The 18013-nt window shown below is 38.5% G+C and overlaps 1 protein-coding gene across 2 annotated transcripts; it reads left to right on the forward strand.

Annotated features, from left to right (window-relative positions):
• Nucleotides 1-4581: 4581 nt before the first annotated feature.
• On the forward strand, nt 4582-15465 carry b3galt2 (UDP-Gal:betaGlcNAc beta 1,3-galactosyltransferase, polypeptide 2). 2 transcript variants are annotated; one of them, XM_011474232.4, is made up of 3 exons: nt 4582-5373; nt 5489-5571; nt 13093-15465. In XM_011474232.4, exon 3 carries the CDS (start codon nt 13453-13455, stop codon nt 14761-14763), a length of 1311 nt encoding a protein of 436 aa, XP_011472534.1. In that variant the 5' UTR covers nt 4582-5373; nt 5489-5571; nt 13093-13452; the 3' UTR covers nt 14764-15465. The 2 variants fall into 2 exon arrangements, with proteins under 2 accessions (XP_011472534.1, XP_011472535.1); XM_011474233.4 differs by lacking the exon at nt 5489-5571 and having other exon boundaries at nt 4601-5373.
• Nucleotides 15466-18013: the final 2548 nt, after the last annotated feature.

An 18013-nucleotide genomic window follows, 5' to 3' on the forward strand; every position in this document is an offset into this window, starting at 1 on the left:
CAAGCATTTTCTGACCATGCCTGCTCTGTAAATGTTTTGTTTTTTATCCAGATCTCACGGTTCTTTTTCACGTGCTCCTTTATTTTGGCTCTTCTTAAAGGGAACTCTAAAGTTCTCCTGTTACTTGCCATCTTAATTTAGACACACGGGTAAAGTAGTGTGCAGTTACCGCAAGTTCAGGGTCACATGATAGACGTTTGATGAATGACAATGTACCTTGTGCCATTGCCCCTGACCTGTGCGGAGGCCTGAATGTGGGCAAGGTAAAGATATTCACAGGCACATGCCCCGCTGACCTCAAGGCTTCGCCGCTGGATATTTCACCCACAGTTTTTCAGGAGAGCAGTAACAGCTTATTTCATCTAAGACTGCATTTCCTAATTGGCAATGCCGTGCGATAACCAACCTGTCTTTACCTCAGCAATGTCTGAGAGAAAATGAGAAAATAAAGCATGAAACAAGTGAAGAAAACTGCTTCTCAAAAAGAAAAAAATACTCTTAAAGAAAAATGAGTAAACTCACAGTGTAAATAGACAGATACAGTACTATTGCGTTATGTGTCAAGCCATTTAATATGCCTTTCCAGAGGTGTTTTTTTTCTCCAATATAATAATCTTACGATGACTGAAAGCATAGAAATGAGAAATTATTCAAATGTGACAGGGATTCCAAGTTGCCATGTAAATGCTTTTCCTTTTGCTTTTAAAAAGAACTGTTGATAACTAAACCTGAACAAAAAAAGTAAATAAAATGAATATATATGGGCCATATTTTTAAAACACATCACCTATCGAAGCTCATATACTTTGTGAAAACCTCTGTACTTTGACAAAGCACTTCTAAAGTAACTTTTGCCTGATTTTTTCTTTAAAGGCAAGGGGTTTCCATTTTTACCAAAAAAATAGGAGCCCCTATTTTTTCCAGAACTTTCATATAGAGATCTTTGCAGAGTTTGTCAAGAAACCTAAAACTTGAACATGCATAAGGTTGGAAAAAAAATGGGCAGGTCATTTGTCATTTGACTCCTTCATCTACAAATTGTTAAAACTGATCAAAAACTTCATAGATGAAAATGAATATGGATTGAATATGAATTTCTTTTTTACTTTGCTGTTGTTCCTGGATGCTGTTGAACTGCAAGAACGCACAGCAGGCAAGCTCCTAATAGAAAAATACTGTGATCATGCAAAGCCATCAAAGTGCTCCTCTGTACCAAAAGCTACTTTTTTGCCTTTGCAGAGTGAATCATTTTTATTGCTTACTTCCATAGCGTCCCACTGGGAGTGTTTCAAACAGAAAGCTTCTTTATGATAGATGCAGAAACTGATATATGATTACTTATTGATCTGAATATTTAATAAAAATAAATACTTTAAATTAAAATTTGTGTCCATCGCTAAAATCAAACTGAAAAGTGTCCTCCACTTTCCACAAAGTCATAATTAAAGTAAACACTGTTTTTTAGGTTGTTGTTTTTTTTTTTTAGACAAAATGAATATAGCTCATTACTTCCGGCTTGTCTATGCAGATTCACAAGGTTACCACAGTTCAATTAGTGTCTGGACACAGGAAATAGATATGGGGTCACTATTGTCCCCAGGCTTTGTGAAATAATCACACTTCAAGTGTCCATATTTTATTCAGCAAGAGTTTTTATCCAATGAAATCTAGACGTTGGTCAAGACACTCAAGGGACTTGACCAAAAGACAGGGAAGCCTCTTTCATACTGCTGATCCAAAATAAATTCAGACTTTGTTGTGTTGAGTTGTTGAGGGTTTTTTGATTGTCTGAGCCCATGAAGGGTTGCAAACAGGTCCGGCCGTGTCTCAAAGTCGGGACAATACGGTGAGTATGAAGTACAGGTGATGCTATGGTACGGTGCCCTAATGCCGCACTATAATCATTAGTAGGGTGCAAGTACTGGCCCCTTATTGACTGCAAATGGTGAATGCACAGGGAGTGCACATGAAACAGAAGTGTCTATGGAATGCTTACGCAAACTGAACTCTGATTGTCTAGTTTCTTAATTTCTAGGCTAATTTCAGGCTTCAAGCACAGAGCACGTCCTTGCGTCTCACCTTCTTCACCCTTACTTATCCTTATGTGTTGTTTAAGTGTTCACGACGACCTGTCACCTGCAGCATGCCCATACAAATAAAGGTGCATGAACATTCTACAGGCTCACTGAGCAGTCAAAAGTCTTAAAATGTCCTGCTGGCCACCTGTGGTCCTTGTAGGTTTGCCCATTTTTCACCTGCAGACAATCAGTACCCACCAGTAAGAGCGAATGGGACTAAGGCATTAATTTGGTGATCATAGAACAGCCTATGAGATTATTTGTTGTGACCAGTGTTTCTCCTTTGTAAAAAGCTCTCTTGCATCAAAGAAATCAACAACAAAACTGGGTCAATGACTGTCCGCAATATTCAAACATAACATTTTATAGTGGAACATTATCGCAGCACCATCTGTCTTTGCAGCTGACTCAGATGTTACTCAATTCAATCATTCCTATTCTAAGTGCACCCGTGCAGACTCTACTTTGCCTCTGGAGGCCTATCAGTGCCGGAACAAAATATTACGCCATAATGGAGTGGGAGCCTTTCATGGTGCAAAACAAGAAATAAAAAAAGACGCCTCGGAGGCGTTAAAAAACAGCACTATGAAAGGCGCTATTGACTATCAGGCGTAACCCTAAACCCCTCGATCAACCTATTGGCATACAAATTCTCCATGTCCTTTTTGTTTAGTCACGGTGCATGGTTTGGCTTACGCAAATGAGAAGGCTAATGTAGACATGCTTAAATATTTATACATCATAGTGCATTGTAATCTCACATGAAGATTGTAACTAACAGTCTCAAAACTCACACAAAACTATGTGTATATCTGTTGCACAAGCTCTATTTTCTCAGCTACAGCATAACGGCCCGACATTAAGACACAAAAGTACAAGCAATTAAAAATGACAACATAAATTCGGATATGCTAAGGCTTTCTGGGGCAGCCTGGGCTAGACAGGTTGAGGAAGTCACCTATCTAAAAGATGCCACATGATATTAATGTACAAAGAACGCCGCCTCTAACCCAGCAGTCACAGGAAATCAATCACCTCCTCGGCATTGCTTTCTTCTGACAAATATGCTCTCAGGGGCCAGGTAGCACAGCTAATGGCCTCCAATGTATTTCTGTCAAAGACACAGCATCTATTAATTATTCAATCACCTGTGCTGTGGTGCAACCTTACAATATTTACAATGCCGTGAGAGGCCACTCTCTCAACAACTTATTGTCCCTGTGGTTGTGAACTGCTTTTGCATGAGCCATAATAGCAACTGCTCCATTTCTACTGAGACAGGGAAGGAGCCAAGCTGCTTTCATCCCATATCAAGAAAGACACTGGTCTCTTGAGATGCACGAGAGTAAACATGGCTGCAGGCTGATGAAGCGTTTGTATTGTCTTTAAGACATTAATGAGGCAGGTATCTTTTCATCATCATTCTAAAGAGAAGGCAGAAAGTAATCATGAGGCTTTTTTTTTTCCTTTAGATGGAGGAGAATGTTGCAAAGTTATGCACTGCTAAAGCAGTAAACATGCTGAAAGATTTAAACATTTTCAATTTAGCATTGTTATAAAAGAGTGATGCCCAGGGAGAACAGATGCAGACACGGCCAAACAAAGAACACAATGGGGACAAATCCAGCTGTTTACAGACAAACTCCAGCCACCATGCTCTCACACTGCTAAATCCCCCTTTTTCCGCCTACTGAGGGGAATATGGGGGTTGGCTGTAAAGGAGAAGGAGAAGAAGCGAAGGAGAGATCGAAGTTGCATTCATGAGGATATAAGAAAAATTGGAAAAAATGAACTTCCTTATAAAAATGTGATACAGCTGAGCTGTGAAAAATAGTTGGTGAGCTCTGATTTCCGTTAAAGGGACACTCTGCTTACCATAAAGCTGAAAAAAAAGAAAAAAAAAGTTGTCTTTGTTACCTTGACAACCAAAGGTGCTGTTTGTCATTTGATGAGAATTTTTTAACCTGGCAAAGGATAACAGCACATTTTTCAGGTAGCACCCAGAAAAAAGATCCATATTTTTGTGTAGTAATACTTCATGTTAAAAGCTTTAAATTTAAATCATTTTGAAAAAAAAAAAAAAAAAAAAGTTCCACTCCAGTTAAGATTGAAAAACTTCACTTCCCTTTGCAAATTCAGATGTATCTAAAATAGAAAGAAAACATGCTGATGGATAGTTATGTAAATAAAAAAGGATTAAATTAAGTAAAAATAAATACAAATAAATGGATATCCATCCAGGTACATACACTCTCCATGTTTGCCTCCGATCCCCTAAAACTAAAATAGACAAACAGCTAAGTCCAAACTTTGTTTCAGACTCCTGTTTTCAACAATTTTTTTTATTTCTGTTTTTTTTTAATTTCCCTGTAGTTAAGTTTAATTACCCTGTTGTTTCCAGAATGGTGGGAGAAGTATTCCCTAGTTAATGAAAGTTAATTCTGTTCCCACACCCTTTGAACGCATCATGATTGAGGTCACGTGACAGGCTCCCTAAGAATGCAGTGACGCGCTGGAGCTCCGTCAGAGCAGCGGTCTCTGACTGACAGCACTGCTGGGACAGCTGCTCTTCCGCCCGGCAAGACATCCGACTGGGGTCAGCCCGAAGCGGAGCAAAAGAACCCCCGGGGCATTCTGAACTGAAGGGGCTCGGGGATGGGGCGGACCAAGTATGTGGGGCTGTTTCCACATGACTTATCGCTTTTGTTGTCGCTCTAAGACCCAGGTGGCATTTTTTGGTAGCGGCTGGACTCACAAGTGGAACTGTACTTTTCATAATGGTAGTTGGCGCTGATTTGCGCGTCTTTTGCGCACAGGAGCGCTGATCTTCGCGCAGAGCGCGCCGGACTCCCGCGGCTCTGTCTCCGCCGCTCTCCCATCCTTGCAGCGCAGCGGCGTTGGATGAACATGCGTGGATGCTTTCGTCCTTTTTTAGAGGGGCGCATGCATTTTTCCATTTAAAACCCACCACCACATCTGCAGGGTGGCATGAACTTGGATACCACCACTCAATAATGGAGAAGTAAAAAGGTAATTCACGTCAGAAGTGGCAATTAAAAAAGAAAGCTGCTGAGTGGAAGAAACCATCAGGGGAACCAAACAAAACATTCTGGTCTATGGAGAATAAGAATAAGGAGGAATCTATGAGGTGTCATTAAAGGAAAAAAAAGAAGGAGCAGGAAATATAAAAGCTCAGTCTGGGTAGGGGTGATGGCGGGCAGAGGTAGCGGGGATGACACTCTCCATGCGCCGTCCGCAGCCCTATCAGCAGCTGCAGCACCATGAGGAAGAGGAGGTAAGCCACACTCTATCAGACCTCTTCATCTTCATTCATTTTTTTATCCACACCTCTCAACCGCCTTGACCATCTCTACATGGACTGTCCATCTGCTCATCCTTAAATGTTGCAGGCAGGACCCTCAGGTGTTCCAGGCAGGTGCATGATGCAACATTCAAGGGATATCTATTGGACACAAACATCTTCACATATAGGGTCTGTAGTTGAAAAGTATTTATTTATTCAAATTTTAAAGCATTGTTGTGTACCAAGAAGCAAAGCCAAGGATTTGTTTTTTCATCGATTTGGATCAATTTAGGATACTTTCATCCACTCCATCATGTCCAACTGCTTAAGCTGTTTGGCACAGGGAAATGTGGAGGAAAATATCTGCCAAATCCTGCTTAAAAACGAAAGAAACATGAAACATCGCCCCATCCACGAGTTCTTTCTTTTCACCAAACGTTGTCTATATTATTTATTACTTAGTTTTGTTAACCAGCCAAATTCACAGCAAGATATTAGTAAGGTAGAAGCAGAACTTTTTTTTAATTCTTTACCTTTTAATGAAATGCTTTCCTGAGGATCAGCAGCACAATTAGAGGAAGTTGATATCCCTCTGTGTGTGCACAGGGCAAGCTGTCATATAACATTTTACAACAGCGACAACAGCTCACAGCTGCCAAAGCTTTATTTCCCAAAGGTCTTGGGTGTTTCTTTTAAGATGCGGCTCCATCCTTCCTGATGGCCTTCTTAAATGTTAAATGAATCTGTATATTTAGTCCTTCCTCTGTAAGTTATGCTCTGAAAAATACCAATTTATGAGTGTAGTATTTAAAAATCAAAAGAGGACAAATCTTGTAAAGCTGTTGGACAATATGTCACACAGTTAAAGGTACTTGCTTCTCAGTTATTAAAATGCTGCTCTAAGGGAAAACAAACCCTTTTTTGTTCTAAAAAAGAAAAAAAAAAGACAAACTTGTTTAAATTCCTCATTTGAAGTTTCAAATGTGGTTGTAGTTACTTTTTATATATAAAAAAAAATCCCTGAAGATAAAAATAAAGGCAGGCAGTCACAGTGAGTAATTTTTCCTGAGAGGATGACTTAAAAACACGACACTCCCTGTTTTGAGACCAAAACCATGTTGGGCTAAACAGCATTTCCTTAGAAGCAGCTCTGCTATCTGGTTAAACGAACTCTTACGGACCAGCTCCAGGCCTGCTCTGTGATAAATAAGTTCAAGAAGCTTGGTTACATGTAAACAGCAAAAGAAAACACAAGAAAACCTACAGAAAAAAGTGTCATTGGATGGGGACTTTTACTCTTGAATAAATGGAATCCTTTAACTGTTAACATTTGCAAAGGTTGAATGAATCCAGACTTCATCACTCTTTCAGTAAACACTCGACTCATTTTGTCAAGGCAGCTGAACTCTTTAACAAAGTAAAAGTTTTGTTCTATTTTTTTTATTTTCTGTTCACTTTGAGTTGCTTGATTCAAACATCTAAGAGTAGGTCTTGCACAACTGATAAAATATAGATGGTCCTGAATAGGATTTTAAAGGTCTTAAAGTAAAAAAAATGTGAAGATCAAAGTACTAAACTACAGCTTTCAAGTTCCCTTAACAGTTGCTTCAGATTCTCTAGCTAAAAACGGACGAAACATAGAGAAAAAACACTGTGGTTGTAATAAGAATAAAACTATAAGTACCAGTTACTTGTTAACAAAAATGATGATTGTATTTCCTGTTTTCCCTGATCTGTCAATTATTCAATGCCCTCTGGTGCTGATCAGGTGCCTAACTTTATATTGGTGTGTCTGAATCTGACTGTCACCATTGATCTGTAGAACTTGTAGTTAAACATTGAAATCATTTGCTAAAAATGATCCGGTTAAAAACACACCGATCAATGAAAACTTCAATCATTTTTTAAATATGTTGAATGAGTCTTGGTGGATTTACACCTGTGCTCTGGAAGTGTTGGTAGCCTCAATGACTTCGAATGAGGTGATTCAGAGCTAAATATTTTTGAAGTGGGGGTTAAAGCAGAGACTGAGCATGCTTTGACACTGGGATAGACCAGCGGAGTTTGTTTAGTTAGAAAGTAAAATGACAAAAACATTTCTAATTGGTTTGGTCTGAATTCATCAGCTGCTTTGATTTGTCAGTTTAGGAAGTATTTCTTAAATAAAGCTCTAACCTGAAAAAAGAAAAGAAAAAAAGCACAAGAAAAACTAGCTGTCTAGTTCATTGACATATACATTGACATGTACCGGCACTCACTAAATATAAATATACACAATGGACTAAGAGCTAGCTGGAGATAAATTGTGGATCTTTTTGTGAATCTTGTTGCTGACTGCATCACATTGTTCATCTTGGTGATAAATGGGCCTGTGCTAATCCGAAAAAAAAAAAAAAAAATGCTTCAACTGTACACAGATTAGGCAGAGCTCTGGCATAATGTAAGCCCATGATTTCCCTCTCGCTGACTGACAGAATGCACCCAAAAGCGACAGATACCATGTTGTCTTACCAAAGCGTAGAAAACTGCCACTTTTGAGATGACTATGTCAGATCTAATGTTAACGTGAGTTTCCTGTGTACTTACATAAAAAAAAAAAAAAAAAAACATCGTTGTTCAAGGAGCAAAGCCTTGTGGGTTTTTGTTTGAGCCCAGAATGTGAAAATATTTTAGTCAGTGAACTGTTGTAATTTGTTTAGTTTTGTGACTTTACAGGCTCACAAGAGTGTTAGTCAAAGCTCATGTGGAGGAAACAATTCTCAGTGTTTCAGTCAAAGGCCTTTCTTTTTTTCTACATTTGCATCCTGCTTGTGATAAAACCCTGAAAACATGACTTGTTGGAGGTGAAAAGTGTACATGGTACTGACTTCACTAGGTTATTGCTGACCTCAACATGTATTATTAAACACAAAATTTGAGAAACGTTGGTGAGGAAATTCTTCCTGGAAATACATTCTATACTGTTTGTTCCCCTTTTTTTTGAAGTGAAGCAACTCACTCTCACAATGGAGACAAAAACAGAAATGAAACTGTAGAAACATAAGTTCATTCTTTTCACAAAAGTTATAACTTTTATAAGCATAAAAAGAACAATAGAAAACTATTTTCTTTTTTTTATAATGTCATCTTTCGTCATGAACAAAGGTCAGAGATGGTAAAACAGTGAGCAGTTGTCATTTTTAAAGCTTGTGCCAAATGAAACATAGAAGCAGCCAGGAAATCTTGACAGGTTGCTTCCTTGATCAAGCTCTTTTGCAACTTTGGACTGCAAGCCAAACAAAGTTAAAAAAGGAAAACCAAAGCCTAGTCCAAGTTGATTTAGGAGTGACGTCTTTGAACCCCATACCACGTTGAAAAGCACGCCAACATTTCTTAAATGATTGTTGATAAACCAGGAGGATGGGAGTTTTTCCTTACTAAGTTCAGAGTTCATTTCATCAGAGCCTTCTTCCTCTAAAAAATTAGAACTTAGTCCTGTAAGACATATTCTGCATAGGAAACAGCAGTTTTTTACTACTTTGTGATACACTGAGATGACAGATGGTTAAATATTTGTCGAAACCTGTCAAACTTTGGCTCAGATGTCCCATAAAGCCTGGATTGTAAACAGCCACCCCCTTCCTCTGAACTCCAACTCTTCCATCTACTCTGCTCGCTTGGAGGAATAGTCATTGCCATCAACTGGATATTAAAAGTTAATGTACATCCTGTATGTAATATTTTGCCTGCCAACTTGTAGATTAGTATTAACTACTTTGACAGTTGGCTTCTACTTAAACTTCTACTTCTACTCTAAGATTGATTATTTATGTCTTATTAAAGACCCACTCTAATTTTTGTTTTAACAAGTTCTTGTGGAATTTTTCTAATCATGGAGGAAATATTTTAAAAGAATTCAGATCAAAATTTTGCAAAATTCTTGTTGCATTGATAATGTTAGGTTTTGTAAGGGGCTGTAAGCCAGCAGGAAAAAATGTAAAAAAGGGATCATAGGAAATGAGAGCAGGCTTGCTCAGTTCTGCCCACAACTCAGAGGCGGATTTCTGATGAACTACTGCTGCTCTGCAGAAATGTCCTAGAAAACAACATTGTTTCTTTCTTTCTTTTTTGGCTAAAAACGGCATTATCGTGATTAAAAGACCACTGGGAACACTTTTAAAATAGACTAAAATATGATTGGAGTTAGAAAAGATTATTGGTTTTTATCTTTTAATGTGTTTTAGTCCTAGCTTATCTAATTAAGTTTACTGGTATTTCAATAACTCACATAAGAATGCAAGAAAAAAGAAAAAAATGAATAAAAGAAGTAATGTTTTTCTTTAAACATGTAGGAAATGTGCTGCAACTCCACCTCAGCTTTAAAATAAATCACACATATCATGGTTCAATGAGGATTGTTGCTTGTAGGCAGCATTATTAGGCAAAACCACAGTCTCAGCCAGCCACATAATCAGGGAGGCCTGTTTCAATAAAGTAGAATTTAACCTCTATCTTTGGTGAGCAGCCACACTAAATGCCTCACAAATGGGAGTTGCATTTTTTTTTAAATTTCTTTTCCTCAGGAAAATGTGTCACTATCAACGCATGCAGTGTTCCTGAATAACGGTCACATCCTCATCAGAACTGGCAACGCTTGCTTTGCATGCATTACAGTCATGGTTGAAGCATTAATAAAATGCCACACTGATGATGTGGGTGGAAAGCAAAGAAAGCAATCTCTGGAAATAGGTTTGTAAAAATTGAAAGCCTACCATCAGACCCAAAGACTTCAATGAGTTTTTTTTTTTTTTTTTTTTTTTTTTAATATTTCCCCCAAGCTTGGAAGCTGATGTGGTGACTTGTTGGCACTAATGTATGTCCAACATGTCACCGCTGCGCAGCTCTTTCAGCCTACGTTCTGATCATTGACCGCTCCTTAAATAGCTGGGGCTTTAATTAGTCCTAGTGTAACTAATTGGCTTGCATAGAATTGACATTGATGGCAAGTAAAAATCTGAAATATGAGAGGCTGTGGCAGCCTAAATTCTACTGCAGAGAAGTAACAACGGATGGCCCATGCAGTGAAATTGGCATTTATTTTGAGAACAACAAAACAAAGCCATTTATGACCGCCTGTGTGTGAGTGCGTGGGTGGGCGTCAGCGTGTGCAAGCTTCTGTTTCTTGTTCGTTCTTTTTGGCTTTATTTGTGTGTTTGCCTCTGTGTGCACTCTTCATTTAAGCTTGTGTAACTAGATGTTCATTTAGTTGACAGCAAAAATCTCTCAAGCGCTGGATGGGCTCGGATGTAAAGTATGTTAACCTTTAAAACAAAGCTGGCCCTGGCCCCTCTCATTCTGCTATAATTGCTTGCTCTGAGTAAGCACACTCCTGAAAAGGTTATTGCGTTCCTTGTCAGTTGTCATGATGAATGAGCAAACATAGCAGGAAATCAAAATGGGAAGTTTGGAAAATATTTAAGCTAAGTATGCTGTTTTGCACAAAAGTATTCTCAAGCAAAGTTAAAATTATTATTATTTTTTGCTGGCATAGTTTGCCTTTTTTATAATGTGTGCACACTTTTGTGTCAATGTAATTTAACGCAAACACATAATTATGTCCATTGTGGATATAATTACATTTGTTCATATGCATTCTTTGTATGAGAAAAGCTAGTGATTATGTGTAGTTTGGTCTTGCTGCATAAAATCTAATGTATATTACTTTGTATGTGTCCTTTTGAGTATAAAAAACCTACTATGAGAAGAAATTGTGCACATATATTTACCTAGAAGAATAAACACAAACATTGCATTTCTGATTTATATTGTTTAAATATAATTTTCCAAAGGCAACTCAAGGGGAGAGATTTTCCATCATGTCCAAATTAGCTTGTGGTTGCAGATCATAACAATTGCCAATGGGGGTACCCGCTTTTGCAGGAAATGTTCCAAATTTCTGCAGATTAAGAAACAAAATTGCAACAATTCTAATTCAATTAAGTCCCAAAAAGTGTTTGCTTGAAGCAAAAGCGTTTACAGATACAAACAAGTACACCTGTAATTGGCCGGCACTACTTCTTCCTCGCAGCAACCTTTTCTTGTAAAAGCGTGATCCTGATTATATTTTCAGTTGAATTATCAAAGTTGTGCTCTGAACAAGAAAAAAACTCCTCCAGGGTGTGTTTTGCTGTTTAACTAGATTCACGTTTGTTTTTCTATGATTCAGGGTCGGCTAGCACACACAAGAGAGATAGATCCATTAAAACCAAGCATTTATCCAAATAACAATAACAAGGAAAGTCTTTTGGGCTCTGCCTAAAAGCCAGCTATTACCACAATCTCTTGCCCACCTCTGGGATCTCTGCAAAATAGTCATTTCAGAAAAGGAAGGCATGGAAACAACAACAGGATGGCATGTATTTGTCTCTTCTTTTTCCAGCCTACCTTTGAATGCAAAATTCACAATATACAGTAGTTTGTTCCCCTTTCAGCACAACCCCTCAGCTGTCACTGATTCGCACATTTGGTTTGGCAGAGATTTTTACACCGGATGATCTTCCTGACACAACTCTATATTTTATCCGGGCTGAGGACCGGCACAGGGAGACCCAGACTCAGGCCCTCTTCTGACTAATATAGGTAGACAGTGGCGTGAATGGTCTTGTCAAAGGACTTACACTGAACTCAGTTCACTATGTCCACTGGGAAACAAACCCTGGTGTCCCATTTGCCAGTCCTGCACACAGCCAAGTGAGCCATCCAGTCGCTTAACATTCACAATATATTTATTTTAAATAGAAAAATAAAAGCTAGAAATCAGCAATTCTTGGAAGCACTTTTTTTTAGCTGTGGTATTGTTGATTGGTACAATATTGATTAGACTTAAATGAAATGTAGTGAGGTTTATTTTGGTTTTAACTCAACTGATAAAACTCTTTCAATTGATTTTATGTTATGGGTTTTTGTGTGCTATGGTTATACCTTTTTGGGATGGTTGGGTAATCCCAAGAGGACTAATGGCAGCACTGAAGGTGAATGACAAGCGATGGCTGTTCTCACCAGAAGCTTGCTCAAGGTGCAGCACCACTGCCTGCCGGACCCTGAAATCTCATTTTGACAGATTCCTCTCTTAAGCTGCTGTCGATGTGCTCTAGGGGAGTTGATGACACTTCCTTGCCCATGTGGTTCAGGGTAGCATTAGCTGGCACCACATTGTGCAAACCAGCAAATTTAACTTCAGCCCGAGGCATTAAACTGAATAATGGCATGCAAGAGTAAGCCACCATCTCACCTTTTTGCATTCATATTTCTAACTTGTTGTTTCCACCATCACCTGCATAGGATATTTGCAAACCAATCCCGTGTATGATTTTATTATATGTGAAATTACTTAAAGATGTTAAAGGAAATGGTGCTGTTTTCTGTCTCCACATACTAAGAGTTCTCAGCTCAGATTCCCTCTCTTAGGGCAGTTTAGAAAGAGAGATATTCACCATGTTGGCCACCTGTGCATTTATTTAGATCCTTTGATTTGGACAAAATTGCTTCATGATTGACATGTGTGTAAAAGAAATTTGCTAAAGTAAATTACTGAGGCTTATTTTATTTTCCCTAAGGAGAAAATACTTTCAATGAAGAAATTTGCCATGTAACTCAGTATTGGGAAAAAGGAAAGCATTTTGGAATGCTTCCCAGGCTGTTTCTTAACTTCATTTTTTCTTCTTCCTTTAGATTGGAACAAGGAGAAGCAAAGGAGGTGGCCCTTATCGCAATCTGAAGGGGACAAGACAGATAATATGACCCTGGGTTTGTCTGGAAAGCCAAAGAAGAGCAAGAAAGAGACTCCCATAAGCAGTAAAATGCTGGTTTCGTAGCAGTGCTAGGAGCTGGTACAAAGCTGCTACATGCAAAAACTGAAAGCTTTAAGTGTTGCCCTGAATCTAACAGGAGGCTCACTCCAATCCATCTGCCAGGTCAGATAATCCTGATTGTTGGCAGCCACATGTTTGAGGTGACTTTCGGTGACTGCCACTGCCGCAGCCCATTCTCAAGCAGCCCCAACAGCAGCCTCCTGTGTCCCCGATCTGCACCATGCAGTGGAGACGGCGGCACTGCTGTCCCATCAAGGTGACCTGTACTGTCAAGCGATCAGCCTTTCGGACCCATGTGGTAGCTCTATTCTTCTTGGCTCTGCTCTTCACCTTCTTATTATTTTTTAGCCATCAGGACAGGCTACCTGGAAGAAGTGGGCCTCGCGAAAATCCGCTTGCTTACACCATTAGAGGTTTTCGCAGTCCCAAAGGGGAGGTTAACCAGAGCAGTTTTCTGAGGAGTCTGTGGAAGGATTCAGGGTATGTACCACCAAAGCCTCTGCTTAACCTGAGCTCCCAGCAAGCTGAGGGCGCGCCGGTGGAGCCAGGAGGAGGCGGCGCCAGGATGGGTGTAATGGGGCTAGGCGACTCCATGAGTTCCAACAACAGTTTACAAAAAGAAATGGGTGTTGGAGGGACTCTTAGTGCTGAACCCTACCCATACATCTTGAACGAACCCCTTAAGTGCAGGGAGTCCACGCCCTTTCTTATCCTCCTAATTGCTGCAGAACCTAGACAAACAGATGCTCGCAATGCAATCCGCCAAACATGGGGAAATGAAAGTGTAGCAATGGGCTTGGGCTTTGTTCGGCTTTTTATGCTTGGCACAGGCAAAAGTTCAGACACTTTCCTTCAGAGGAGCATTGAGGAAGAAAGTCGTGTTTACCACGATATCATCCAACAGGACTATATGGACACTTACTACAACCTAACCATCAAAACCTTAATGGGAATGAACTGGGTGGCTACCTATTGTCCACATGTCTCCTATGTGATGAAGACAGACAGTGATATGTTTGTCAATACAGAATATCTCATCCAAAAGCTACTAAAGCCCGAGTTGCCACCCAAGCAGAGGTATTTTACTGGCTACCTGATGAGGGGCTACGCACCAAATCGAAACAAAGACAGCAAGTGGTACATGCCACCAGAGCTTTATGCCAGTGAACGCTACCCGATATTCTGCTCAGGCACAGGATATGTGTTCTCAGGGGACATGGCACAGCTGATCTATCAAGCCTCTCTCGGCATCCGCAGACTGCACCTGGAGGACGTCTATGTGGGAATCTGCCTGGCAAAGCTGCGCATTGACCCTGCACCCCCTCCCAACGAGTTCCTCTTCAACCACTGGCGCGTCTCTTACTCCAGTTGTAAGTACAGCCACCTGATCACTTCCCATCAGTTCCACCCCAATGAGCTCATCAAGTACTGGAACCACTTACAGAGCAACAAGCACAATGCCTGCATCAACATGGCCAAGGAAAAGAACAGCAGGTACAGACACAGAAAGTTTCATGCGGAAAGGTCTTAATGATGGACCGTGTAACTTCAAACTGGTTTGAAGAAATGACTATGGACGTACCAAAACTTGCTTGGAGGGACTATTTAATTCAGCACTATTCACTGTTTGGGGAAAAAGCACATTGTATTTGGTATTGTGTACAGTTGATGATCCAAACTATTTTTTTTAATTTAGAAAAAAGAAAGAAGGCAGAGTTAACTTATTGAGCATTTTCTTAAAGGGAAACTGGGGAAGACAAGCCTGTGTAGCTCAAGAATGGTGTTAAATGCAGGTGCCATGTGAGAAATGGTAATTCATGTTCTCTTCTCAGTGGTAGTGCAATATGTAACAGTATACAAAAATAAAAGGCAAATGGAAAATTTTATGGTGCAGTTGGCCTTACGCACGTAAAAGGAACTGTATATGTATTGTGTTGCAAAGTTACACTACCTAAATATGAATGAATGACATGAAATGTTGACATCAACTACTTATGCTGCCCTGTTTCTCAAGTGTTTACTTTACAGATCTATCTATGAAAACTCCTCTAAAGACTGGTTACCTGTTATAAACCCAATTTATTTTTCAAGAAATCTACGTGAAAGCATCTGGAATCACATCAGAGATGACTAAGATTGTATTTTTTAAAGCTTTACATTTGAGTATGATTCTGCACTTGAGTAAATGTGCAATGAATTAATAAAAAACAAATAAATAAATGTAAGGAATTCAGCTTGTGGTTGTGTGTATTGTGTCTGAAATGATCTACGTAAAAATTAACAGGACTTTAAAACATGGATAATAGATGCAAAAATATATAGGAGGTTTAGATTAGTGCTTGCTGAAAACTTTTATACTCAAAATCTTTTTCAATTCTTTCTATGTGACTCACTAAAAAAATCTTGAAAACAAAATGATCCAAATTGAACTTCAAAAATTAGGGCATAGAAAAATACAGTATTAACTATAAAAATCATACTTTTTTATAGCAGACTGCATCAAGTCTAAGTGGTTGGATTACAAGTGGTGAGCAATACTTGCTTTAACTTATATTTAAAGTGGACAAGAAAAAAATAAGCAATTTTATGAATGTTTTATTTACGTATATTTAAGTTCTCCGTGCTCTTTTGTTCCAAAAGTCCAAACTAAACCAAATGTCCCTTTTAGGTGATAAATGGAAATGTTTTTTTTTTTTTTTTTTTTTTTTTTTTTTTTTTTTTTTTTTTATAAAACTTTCAAAGCTATTAGATGGGACAGAAAAAATGTTTTACATGCAAATTCTTTTTTTCTGGTTGAGTTAGCAACTGTTTCTGATCTACATTGGAATTGGAAATCAGGCTTTTGGACGAATGCAAATGCAATTTAAAGTAACATAATTATACATAGATAAAGCTTTTTAGATTTGGCTAAAGTAATTGTGCTCAGTTCAGATTTCGGTTATAAAAAAACATAATTCACACATAACAGAGACATTTCTCCAAATAAAATGGAAAAGAATATTCTAGTAACTCAAGGAGCCGGTATTATTAGGGTCAACTGCAATATAGGTTGATGTTCTTGGGTAGATTTTTATTTAATACAAAAGGTGCTTTTGTTTCAGTCATCATTAATGTATGGAGCCTCTAACAGCCTTTAGTAAAGTTTCATATATTCCGTTTTGGGTGACAGTTTGCCATACATGAGATGCCACAACAATTTATTTTGCTACAATTCAAAGTGGTGAAGCTCCACTCGAGGAGCAACATTTATCATGCAACACTATTTTCTAAAACAGGAAAAAGCAAGATGACAAGGAATTCTTGCTATATGCAAAGATGTGGGGAAAAGCAAACATGTACTAGAATACTGCAGTATGCTAATATCACAGTTATTTACATTTTCAATGAGACCTATTACTACAACGGAGGAACTACATGAGCCACAAATATACATTTAAAGACAGACACAGGAGGGGAAGCAGCGTATAGCAATTTGCAACCAGCAAGTGGACCAAATAGAACTGTTGAGTTTCAAGTCGACCTGACATGAGATAATTATTGGATATATAGTGAGCTTAAATCATGGAATTAAACAACGAATAATGCACATGAAATAATGTAAAATCATAAGGGTTTCTTATTTACTGTGGTGCAACTGTTGGCATACAATTAAACCCATGCACAAGATTTTCGAAATATCTCAAAAATATTCTAAAAAAGTATGGGACCACATGTGTGTGACAGACAAAACGGTGTGATGTAGCATTTTTTGCAAACACCGTCTGAATAATTTCAACTCCGGTGCTTCTTTGTTTTGTTTTTTTGTAGTCTACCAGAATTGTACAACCCCAGTTTGAAGTAGTATCACGTGAACATTGTTGCCTTCTTGAGAGTATTGATCAATTTATGTGTGTTTTATTCCAGCACAATCCTGTTTTTACATTGGTGTTATTGAATTTAGAAGAATCTCAGGAACAACCAAAAGATGTGTTCCGAGAGACATCATGTCTAAATTCCCATCCTAGCCCCAAACTACAAAAAAACTATATAGGGCACTATGTAGTGCCCTGAATTTTAAAAGCAAGTCGGACACCATGCTCACTACTTTTCTTTTTTCTTTTTTTAAATCTAATTGATATGAGCATTTTTGCGACGATTATTTATGAATCCACCGTCTTCTGAAGATAAAAATGCTGATAGTTTATCAAAAAAATACATTTAAATAAATGTTTTTGGCAAAAATTGTTCCGATGCAATGCATTGTGATCTGTATTCGCTGATCTAGTGAGCATCGATGCACAGTTGTTTTTCGCTGAGACTTCCGGGGAATTTCTAGGGCACTGGAATTGTAGATTCGGACAGCACTACAAAATGGCGAACACGCTATATAGTGCACTATATAGGGTTTAGGGTGGGAATTCGGACATAGCGATTATGTTCGTGTTCATAGACAAACATGGGTTTTAGAGCAAAATATTTTTTTTTTCCTTTTTTTCGGCCATATCCTATGCATTTAAACAGTCATTAAAGAATTTGCTTTTTTACCAAAGTGGACAAAGGGTGCTAACATATAGTAAATATCTATTAAAGCCACCCTGCATGTTGGAAAACATGTTCAATTCTGCAGTTGCAAAATCAACCCACAGAAGTGTATATTTTTAAATAGTCCTAAAGTACAAATATCATTTTACAAACCAAATAAATGAAGAAAATATCACAAACTGGGAAAATAACATTTAGCTAACTCAGAGGGATGTTAGCTTTCAAATAGACAAGTGAAAAAAGAAAAAAAAGAAAATCTA

Source organism: Oryzias latipes, chromosome 4, assembly GCF_053564925.1.
Source record: "Oryzias latipes strain Hd-rR chromosome 4, Olatipes_Hd-rR_3.1".
NCBI lineage: Eukaryota > Metazoa > Chordata > Actinopteri > Beloniformes > Adrianichthyidae > Oryzias > Oryzias latipes.

Bases quoted from the DNA above. Each gene is read 5' to 3' on its own strand.
- b3galt2 (XM_011474232.4), top strand. From the start codon at position 13,453: ATGCAGTGGAGACGGCGGCACTGCTGTCCCATCAAGGTGACCTGTACT.